General features: G+C 44.9%; 1 protein-coding gene across 3 annotated transcripts in view; it reads left to right on the forward strand.

Moving 5' to 3' along the window:
* The window catches only part of PDE4D (phosphodiesterase 4D), a 968,852-nt gene that overhangs the window by 950,827 nt on the left and 6,654 nt on the right, over positions 1 to 11,371 (forward strand). For all 3 annotated transcript variants that reach the window (XM_088469385.1, XM_088469386.1, XM_088469387.1), the window contains 3 exons: positions 6,014 to 6,168; positions 9,562 to 9,684; positions 10,827 to 11,009. In XM_088469385.1, coding sequence (XP_088325511.1) covers positions 6,014 to 6,168; positions 9,562 to 9,684; positions 10,827 to 11,009 — 461 coding nt within the window. The remainder of the gene's footprint in view (positions 1 to 6,013; positions 6,169 to 9,561; positions 9,685 to 10,826; positions 11,010 to 11,371) is intronic.

Genomic DNA, 11,371 nt, shown 5'->3' on the forward strand with positions numbered 1-11,371 from the left:
CGCTCAGCATCACGTCGCGCATGTAAACTGCCAATCTATATGCTATTGCTGGCAGTGCTGCCACTTATAACTACTTAAAAAGGCAGACAAGACAAACTAGCTCCTCCAACTCGGGGGTGGGCAATGCTGCGCAATGAAATCAGTTCCTGACCTGGCGACTACTCGCTCCACCCCAGGACCGCCCTGTCACAGATGCAGCAGCGCAGCGAGTGCAGCTGTAAAGGCACTCGGAAAGCAAGCAGGGGGGAGGGCACCTCCTAGTTCTGCCCCCCCTGCAATACATTGCGCTGGCCCTGCCCCCACCTCCATGTTAAGACACCTGTTTCTTCTTGTTGACGGCTGCTCTCTGGTCCAGTGCACTGATACAGCACTCTGATCCACATGAAGAGCAGACTTTTATACTGCATGTTGTGGCTGTAGCTGTAGTAAAATTGCAATATTTCTACTTCAGGGTCCATAGGGGGTCCACAGGGTTGACCTTGGGGTATAGGTTGGGAACCAAATCCGGGCATCACAACAGTCTGTCATTTCCCTTGCAGGGATTACCACAACTGCCACCCTGGGTGGATGTTGTTTCTGCGAAACACAAAATGGCGTAATAAACGCGTCAGCCAAGGGTACCCTGGATGATGTATCGGACTCCTTCAAGTATTTTTATCCCTGTTTTGGTGCTGGCGGTCATGTCCATCCTAGTTATAGAGGATGTTGAACCTGCACCTAAATCAAATTACCCTCGGTTTAAGCATTAAAGTGTCTTCGGCTATTTTGCCCCTCTCTGACCAGCTAGTGGATCACATGGTGGAGGTCTGACAATTGCCAGATAAGAGGTATCACAAAAGCGTTTGGCCTCATATTTCCCATTCCCTGAGGGTCACTGCAAGTAATAGGAATCACCTCCTGGGGTGGATTCTCATGTTAATCGTCTCATTAGGAGCGGTGCTACGCCTCCCATCCCTGCCCGGACAGATTCTACGGATCCGAAGGTGGTAACTTTGCTTGAAATCAATTTACTTGCTTTCAGGGGCTGTTGCCCGTCCAACCATGGCTATCGCATGGGTGGCTAATGCTATTGGGTGCTGGGCTGCTGCATTTGTAGAGCTTTTTCCCTCAAAAACTTCAGGGGATCAGATGCCTTTTGTTGCTCACTTTAAAATGCAGTTTCATATGTTGGAGTAACAACATTGCATGCCAGTCTCCTAACCTTCAGGGTTTGGGCTGTGACTCAATCCGCCGCCATACCCTATTGCTGCACTCATGGAAGGCAGAGGTGGACTCCAAGATAGGCCTTAAAATGGATACCCTATGTAGGAGATCTTGTTTGGTCCTGATCTTGACGAGATTGTAGCAATGTTGGCAGTATCACTAGGAAAATTTCCGCCTTCAGCTACTCCCACTACAAGGCCTCGGACTAAATCTGTTGAGTCTTTTTGTCCTCAGGGACAGCCTAAAGACCAGTCTTTTATTAGGCTGTCGGCCTCCACAGGGGCCTCCATACCTGGTACCGAGCAGACCTGGGCATCCAAACGCCCTGCTTCTAAACCTAAGGATAAACCCTCAGCCTGACAGGACAGGTCTTCATCTGGGGGATCCCAGAGTGAGATACCGACTTTTTCAGTTTGCCCAGTGCTGGTGTCAAGTCAACACGGATGCTTGGATAAGAGTTGAATCTCTCATGGGTACGCCCTCTCATTGCTCAGATGGCCTCCCCACATGTTTTGCTACACAGGGCCTTCTTCAGACCTGAACAAGGCCTTATAATTCCAGAAGCTATACAGTCCTTGCGGTAAGCAGGGGTAATTATGCCAGCCCCACTATCTCAGCGAGAGACTGGTTATTCTACTTTCTTTCTGGGTCAGAGGCCGAATATTCCTCATTGGCCTATTCTCTATCTCAATCCCTGAACCAATTCCTAAAGGTGCCTAGGTTCAGGAGGGAACCCCTACACTCCATCGTCTGAGCTATGGAGCCTGGGGACTTTATGGTATCGCTGGATATTCAGGACGCGTACCTACAGGTACCTATAGAGCCCTCTCATCAGCGTTAGCTCAGGTTTGCTGTGCCACAGCAACACTTAAATTTTCGGGCTCTGCCCTTTGGACTGTCCACAGCCCTACCGGGGTTTACCAGATTTATGGCTTTTCTGACAGCCCACCTGCCTGTTCAAGGTATCCGACTGCTCCTGTATCCGGACGACCTCCTGCTCTTAGCAGGATCACCAAGGTACCTTAAGGCCATTGCACTAGCACGAATGGTTTATCAACTGGGAAAAAGTACTCCCTGAATCGCTCACAGGGTATGATTCATCTGGCAGCCCTGCTGGATTCTCAGATTCGGAGAATCCTTCTGACGTCAGACAAAATCTCCACTCTTCAACTACGAGTGCGCGGATGTCTCCGCAGTCGACAAGTGTCATTACACTTGGTAATGCGGGTTCTGGAATCCAGGGTGTCTACCTTCGGAAGGGTGGGATATGCTCGGTTCCATTCCAGGCCTTTGCAAAAACTGATCCTCTCCAGATGGAACGGGTTTCTCCATCGGATTACTGTTCAGACGATGATGCTCTCTCCGGAGGTGCGCCTGTCTCTATCTTGGTGGCTATGGCCATCTCATCTAGGGTAATACTTACTACGGATGCCAGTCTCTGGGGCGCAGTGACCGGTCTGCACCACTTTCGGGGCAGTTGGACGTCTATCAATTCCGCCCTGCCAATCAACTTATTGGAACTTCAAGCTGTCTTGGACCCTCGCTCTGGCCTAACGCATACTTCACGGTAAACCTGTAAAGGTTCAGTCCGATAATGTCACAACAGTGGCTTACATCTAGGAGACACTCGTAGTTGGGCAGCAATGACAGAAGTGTCACACATTCTGACACAGACCAAGGGTCTCCTCCCAGCCATCTCTGCAGTGTTCATTCTGGGACTTCTCCATTGGAAAGCGAACTTCCTCAGCCGTCACGGCGTGCATTCTGGGGACTAGTCTTTTCTCCAAGAGAGGATCAACTCCTAGTGAGCAGAGGGGGCCTTCCAGAGGTGGTCCTCATGGCCTCCTGACTCTTTCACTCACTGCCAGTGTTAGGGTCCAGTACTAGAGATACCGAAGCAACCTTCGGTGATGCGTTGTCAGTGAAGTGGACCTTCCAATTTGTGTACCTGTCTCCCTTCTTCCTCGAGTTCTTCGGAAGTTCAATCGAGACGGAGGTACTGTCTGGTGGCTGGTGGTTTCAGATTAACCCAGACGTCACTGGTACTTAGATTTTCAGAGTCTCTCCATCGACACTCCATTCAACGTGCTGCTGATAAGGATCCCACTTGTGCACAGCTTATCAGCGGCACGCTGTCAGACTCTCCATTAAGCGGATTCTCTCATCTGATGCCGGCTTACTGATTGAGCACCCAGGTACCCTCTATTCATCTCCTTTCTTTAGCGCACACTTGTGACTGATTTTATGTGCAGGATCATGTGTCCCTGCAATGCCTTGAGGTAAACAGAGCCTGATCTGCCCTGTTAATGTCACAGTGACGCTTTATTTCTTCCTTCCTATCATTGTATACAGGGCCTGGCTTCTCACCACTTACCAATACCCCTGGGTGTGTAAGTGAATGGCAGCAGCACAGGCTTTGAACTTATACTGTGTTATATTTTCCTCTTATTATAGTATTCTCCAGACTATTTGTCTATGGGCACTCTCATTAAAGTCCTGTATAAATAGGCTCCTGCTCCACTATGTACCAGGTTCCCTTTTAGACTGGACCTAACAGCAGATGCTCAGTGTACTTATTCCTACCCCTGGGTGAGCGAACAGTGCGCTCACACATCATTCAATGATTGTCAAAATGATGTGCAGCAGCTGCTATTTTGCCACTGTATTAAGGGAGTAGTTTATTCTCCACTTCCTCTTTAACTCTATATGGGTACCTGGGATAAGTGATACTCTCACTTGGCTGGCGTTCTGCTTCTATTAAACAATATATAAGTGCATATACTGTCAGGTGCATAAATATTGGGACATTGACAGAATTTTCATATTTTGGCTTCTATTCACCACCACAATGGTTTTTAAATGAAACAAACAGGATGTGCTTTAACTTCAGACTTTCAGATTTAATTTGAGGGTAATTACATCCAAATCAGGTGAACGGTGTAGGAATTACAACGGTTTCTCTATATGTGCCTCCCCCCCTTGTGTTTGCCTATATATTGGTATATATCTCACATTACGCGTTTGTCTTCTGTTACCATACGTTCTAGCTTTGAGTGTATCTCTTATTGAGATTACTGACAGGAAGGTTTCAGATCTTTTATTGGCACAATCAACAAGGACCATGTTATTTATACCTTCTCTGAATGGTAACAAATCATTGTCTATTTGTTTTATTCAGTTTATCTAAATATAGCCCACATTGCATCTACCAGTATTTATACATGTAATGGTGAACGAAGTTTTCTGAAACAAATGTCAGATACATACTGTACCTACAAAGCTCTGTTTATTCACATTAGGTCTTTTCTTTTCTGTTACATCATGTTTGAAATGTGTTCAAATATTCACTCATTGGTAAGAAATATTAATTGTATTTTAGTGAATCACTTCTAATAAATGTTAATATCTGAATAATGAGTGGTCTGTGAGACTGGATAACCCGTTACTATAATGTTTAATTGCCTTGGTAGATAGCATAGGTTGTGTATTGTGTCGAATGTTAATGGCTTCTCTGGTAAAACTGTAAACTAAATGTTTTAATTGCCTGTTCTTGTGTATGACACAGCTCCCAAACCCTGGAGGCAATTGTCCTGTGTTTTGTGTCCGAGAACGAGGAGCTTAGCTTGTCTGTGGCATCATTCTGAACATTTTGTGTTCCCTGTACCTAAATATAATTCTTGGATTTCTACTGCCTGCCTAGTAACCAAAGGGATACCCTAGAGTGCAAAAATCAATCTCATGACTCATCTCCTTGCAAATTAGTTGAGAATGTCAGAGACAGTTCTGTATTCTAGTAGATTATGTACTGTGTTTGTTGGCTTAACCTATTCACCTCCGCTTTTTAAGGACTGATTGCGTATTTTTATGCATATAAAGCAATAAATACATTTTGTTTTCTTCACGGGTAATAATTTCCATAAATTTTTTTTTTATTTACATTACTATTTATAAAAAAGTAGAATTCCATACATAAATGCTTTCCTCCCTCCGAGCCCCTTTCTCCAGAGAGTAGATTTACTCAACACTTCAGGTGCCTCAGCCTGGCCAGCAACCCTACACAGGGTCGTTAGGCTGCTGGGGCCCTATATAAAGTGAGGTATCTTCTGACCAGCTTGGTTGCCAGGCATGGACCTCCTGCAGACTGCAGGTATCAGCAGGAGAATATATGGAAGTTTGTTGCTGGTTCTTTCTATTATGCACAAGTAACAAGTGCTCAATTATTTCTGTCCATTTCACCAAAGCATTGTGAAAGTTGGAATATACATGGTGTAATGGTCAACAAGTTCTTATAGTATAGGTGTAATTTATTGGTTTGAAAGACTTTCAGTTCTGTTTTGGTCACCAGAAAAAAAGATTCCATTAATTACGTTTTGCTCTGTGCGATGAGATGGATTTGCAATCCGTCCCAGAAGCCATACTTGACGTGTGGAGCAGAGCCACCGCTAAGCTGTTAGGAATGCAAAGCTGCCAATTGTTTCCGGCAAAATTTTTTTTCCTTTGGGTGTCGGACAGTTCCGTAGGCAATTGTCACAGTGCGAGGGGCTGGAAGTTCTAGCTGCATGTCTGGACCACCGTGATTAAAGCCTCCACTCCCTGATTTATTTAGGGTAATAATTGTGTGCTACACGTGACACTGCAGATATCATTTATCACGTCAGGCCTGTCCTTATTTGTATGGATTCTCGCTGCTTCATGGCAATTGAAGCAATCAAGCAATCCCATCCTGTTAACATAAGTCGCTACCATTTTATTTTTGTTAGTTAAATCCCTTGTGTTGCATCCCTCAAAATGTTCTTTCATTTTCTTCCAGACTCAGAATTAGCCTTGATGTACAATGACTCATCGGTTCTGGAGAACCACCATTTAGCCGTGGGTTTCAAGCTGCTGCAAGAGGAGAACTGTGACATTTTCCAGAACTTGACCAAAAAGCAGAGACAATCATTACGGAAAATGGTCATTGACATAGTGAGTACAGATTGTCATTATCCAGCATGTTCTCGTCCTGTTTGATCTGTCCTTTGAGGGCAGGTTTAGTGTTACAATACACGTTATTATCTTCTTATTTATATTACCCTTCTATCCTACTTACATTTATTATTTATGCAGTCTTATATATTCTGTAAACCAATTCCTTACAAACAATGTAAATGCACACAATTGTGGGTTAATTTTGCAATTACTGTAGAACCACAAGTACCAGCATCCTCTGCAGGTACCAGAATACCCCTCAATCTAGCTACTGTATGTACATACATCAGTGTTTGATGAGCTGTGTTCCAGTATGCCCTCCCCATGTGGATACATTGTAAGTCGTACGATAGTTCAATATCTTACTTCTGATTTTTAACGTGCGTATCCACTAGCAGACTGTGAAACGACTGCACGATTACGACATTGTAATCGTGCAGTCGTTTCACAGTCTGTGCTGTGCCTACACTGAACGATCAGTCGTTCAGTGTAGGCACCCTCCCTCATCCCCGAACATGGCCAGTCTGTCGTTATCGGCAGATTGACCAGCATGTTCGGGCGATGATAGATGTCAAAAAACGACCAGCGGGAGCGCGCATCGCTAGTCATTTTTTACATTAGGCTGCCCGATTAACAAGCGATTGAACGATAACGATGTTGCTATGTTTAATCGGGCAGTGGATACCCAACTTTACAGTTTATTTTATATACTTTCCTCTCCTACTACGTCTGAAGTTAAGTTCTTCCAGATCTCAAGCCCTCTCTCGTTAGTTAAAACTGTCTTGGTCTTGTGGAAAGGTGTGACAGTCAGATATTTTCTACATTCTTCACAAGAACATCTCTTGTGTTTTTCTGGGCTGTAATTAGAAGTAGCATTACATGAGGCGGATGAGAAGTCTGTGTCCTATATATCACATTAACGACGTATATTAACCCATTTTGTGGCTGGAGACACCATCATGTGATACTTGTCGTATATCTTTTGTACTGTACCTGCCGTTTTATTGATATGGCATTTTACATCTTAAGTTCTTCCACATTGCCATGCTTTTTACAGCATTATCTCCCAAAGCCTACTGTAATATAACGTCCTGTAATATCTTCTCTATGTTATTAAATACCATAAGACATTACTACTGCTCTACGTACAGTGCCCAACCCGTACAACCATATCAATCTCAGACATTGCCCCGAAGACTTTAGTAGTATTTTTGGCATATCACTTGAGCCACAAACATACTTTCTCCCAAGAAGAGGGGTTTGATCTTTGATTGACTCTATTACCTCCATTATAGATATTATTTTGTCTGCATATGTATTATTTACAGTGACATAATGCTGAGTAAAGTTTCTGTATTTGTAATTAAGCTGACTGCACTGATTTGAGGGCTAATGCAGAGTTAAACGCAAGTCAGTTTTGCATGTTTCTGCAATACGGAGCTCAGGAACCAGGCACACCCAAGTATAGGTGATGCTGGGTCGCATGAATCTCAGTGGCATCTCCACTTGCAGCTGAGGGTGCATAACTAGGTGGCAGGGGGGTGTTTGCACATCGGCAAAGTTTAGGGCATGTTGATGGAATCACGGGATATGGAGAGTTTTGCATATTCCTAAGTGCGCACTGATAATGATGACTGGTATCAAACCAAACGTGTGAATAGTGTTCGGTTACCTCCTTTCCAATTTCAGGTTCCCGGGCAGGGTGTGTGGCCGTGGGAGTGACCAAAACTCCTGTCGGGTTACCAGTGTTCTCCCCAGGCTGTTTTCTGCTGGCACATCGCCTGGCAGAAGCAGCCTATCGCCCGGCACTTTCCCCCGCCGGCCCCTGCTGTGGAATGCTGGCCTCTGAAGTGACCGGAGGCTAAAGAAGCCTAGGATCGCTTCAGAGGCAAGCGTTCCCGGTGATTCAGGGCGCGGGTGACATCACCCGCGACGTGAGGAACTGCCCCGCTCGCCTGCTGGATCTAGTTAGTTCTATTGCTGCCTCTCCCCTCAAGATGTGGTGTTTTTTTCACTTCCTCCTTAATGTGCTGCGGTTTCTATATATAGAAGCACGCAAGGGAGAATAATTGGTTATTTATCTATTGGTGTTTTTGGGAGGTTTTTTTTTTTTTGAGGCTGCTTTCACACAAGGATGACTTTTGAAAGCGGCTCCTATATCTGTACAGTTTGTGATTTGCTGTCCTGTTTGAGTGCTGCCTGGGCGGCTTTGTATGGCACCATGGGTGCACTGCATAAGGGACCAGCCTGGGGGAACTGCATAAGGAACACTATTTAAGCCTGGGGGTGCTGCATAAGGGACCAGCATGGGGGCACTGCATAAGGGACACTATTTAAGCCTGGGGGCACTGCATAAGGGGCCAGTCTGGGGGCACTACAGAGGGGCACTACTTCAGCCTGGGGGCACTCATAAGGGCAAAGCAAAACTACAGGGGGCAATACATAAATGGGAAAACTACAGGGGGCACTGTATAAAGGGCACAAATACAGGGGGCACTGCATATGGGGATAACTACAGGGGGCACTGCATAATGGGCACTTTTGACTGAGAGCCAGTAGGGGAGCAGCCTGAGACCTGTTGGGCTGGATTGGTAAGGGAGATACCCCTTTTCCTTGTGCGCGCATAATTACGAAGGCCCCCACCCGGCTACTTCTTGATGCCACCCGGCTGGAAAAAATTTCTGAGGAGAACACTGAGGGTTACAGCCATTTTATTTGTCAGATTTTAAAATATTTTCTTACCAATCTAATAAAGAGCACCCTAATGCCCTATTATGACTGCCTAGAGATACCTCACGCTGTAATATGACTACCCAGAGCATCTCACGTCCTCATATCTGTATGACGGACCAGAGCCCTATCACGTCCTAATATGACCGCCCAGTGCCCCTATACCCTTTATGGCTGCCCGGAGCCCCCTTACCATCAGCTTCACCACCAAATTTGAAACTTTGTAAAGGTTCCTCTCCACAGCTCCGCGGCTTGCCGCTGTTGCAGTACACACACGGAGGTGTGGTGGGGTTTTGCCGAAGGCGAACTCTATAGCAGCCTGAGAATTCCTGCACATCATCCTTCCAGGACGTGCAGGCACCCTGACTCTGGTCAGTCTTTGTGATTACCGGACTGTCCTGGAGCATTACTGAACAGGTGGTAACTTTAGAATAGGGGTGGTCCAGTCGTGTACAACTTGGTATATGGGTGAATATCTGGATTTATTTCTGTGCTCACATTTAGGCCGACTAACGTTCAACTCTGCATCATCTTCTTAATATTTAGCAATATTTTTTTCCAATCAGTAAATCAACCTTAAAGGTGTATTATGGAGAGGAAAATAATTAGCTTTCTCTCTGAAAGGCAAATCTATAATTGTTCATTGTTTCATGTCCAAAGGTACTAGCGACAGATATGTCAAAGCATATGAATCTACTGGCTGATTTAAAAACAATGGTGGAAACCAAGAAAGTGACAAGCTCGGGGGTCCTTCTTCTGGACAACTACTCTGACAGGATTCAGGTAATTTAAGCGGAAGGTGCTACCTACTGCAGATTTAATTTTATTGTCATTGCTATTTGTTATTGTGATTGTAGTACAGTATGTAATAAACCATTTGCCATGAATAGTGCATAGTTTTGCGCCCTGACTGGTGTTGGCATTAGGGCATAATGTGCCAGAGCTTAAACCTAAACAGTTACTGAACATGCAGCCAGGAGAGTCTTCTTTCATTATTGCTGAGAATCCCTGAGTGCTGTCTGATTTTGTGCAATATATATTAAACACTTGACTTTTTTTTTTCATTGGTTCTTCAGTACCTTCCCACCTAAAGCTTTACCAAGATGGCTCCACTGACTGCGCATCCAATAGTTTTATTGCTAGGCAATTCTCTGCTATAACGTCAAACTTTACTTATTGTTGGGCTTGTATGGCCCAGCACAATTGAACATGGAGGGCCCCCTAACCCACTCCCATGCCTTAAACTTAGATGGTATACAGACAGACACACATAGACCAGAGACTGAGAATTGCATGGACTAATATAGCTCTATCAGTAAAGTACCTGCCTGTGGAATAGAAGTAGAACTCCAGGCTTGTTCATTCAGCTTAGGGACATTTGCTAAATACAGTTTTGAGCACATAAGCATCTGGAATATTAATGTCCACGTTACAGTGTGTCTCTATTACTGTCTGAATTGAACGATAGCAATTTTTCTGGAAATCAAAAATGTACCCTGTAAATAACTGTGGCTTCAGGATTGGAGACAAACTGATGGCACAAGTGTTCACCAAGTGGGGAGTCCAGGAGCAAAATCTCACTGAAGTGTCAACAAAGAATCCTCAGCACTGGCCCACAGCCTGGGCCCCTTACAAGTGTACCTCCCATAACCCCCAGATTGCGACCCTGATGGTTGAAGACCTCACATCATGACATCATTAATAGAACACAAGTGTCCTGAGATTGTTCCAATGAATGTTAGTACAGTAGATGATGATCTTTAGCAGTGTCATATTCTCCACATTTATCTAGCTCTGACTAAACCCTAAACAACAGGACTCTTCTTGACTGAACTTCACAGCTAAGCAGAGTGTAAATGAAAAGGAAGGCTTATGTCTCCTGTGTATTAACACACCGGGCGATGGTGTTTTTATGTCTATTTTAGGTTCTGCAGAACATGGTACATTGTGCGGATCTCAGTAATCCAACCAAGCCTCTGCAGCTATACCGACACTGGACAGACCGGATAATGGAGGAATTCTTCAGGCAAGGAGACCGAGAGAGGGAGCGAGGGATGGAAATAAGCCCCATGTGTGACAAGCACAATGCGTCTGTTGAAAAATCACAGGTACACAGAGTCTGTTCTGTTACTGGAAAAGTCTAAAATGTTTGCGTCATGCAAATTACAGTAATGAGGATGTGAAATAGATGGGGACTGAATTGCCATCTCATCCCTTTAAAACTGGACACATATGAATTACACAGATTCTCTTGCTGACTGACTTCAAGTCTCCAGTCACCTGGTTTTACTCTGCTACAGAACCTGTATTCACACGTGTCCAGTTTTAAAGGGATGAGGTGGCAAATCTAGACTGAATGGAAGCACAATATCTTAGGGGTATTTGTTTTAGTTTGTAGGAATGTATAGTTCTAAGGCTGGGTACACACCTAAACGACCGGCAATCGTGCCGATGTTCAGGGCGATTTGTC

This window comes from Taudactylus pleione, unplaced genomic scaffold (genome assembly GCF_031769625.1).
Source record: "Taudactylus pleione unplaced genomic scaffold, aTauple2 ptg000092l, whole genome shotgun sequence".
In the NCBI taxonomy this organism is placed as follows: Eukaryota; Metazoa; Chordata; class Amphibia; order Anura; family Myobatrachidae; genus Taudactylus; species Taudactylus pleione.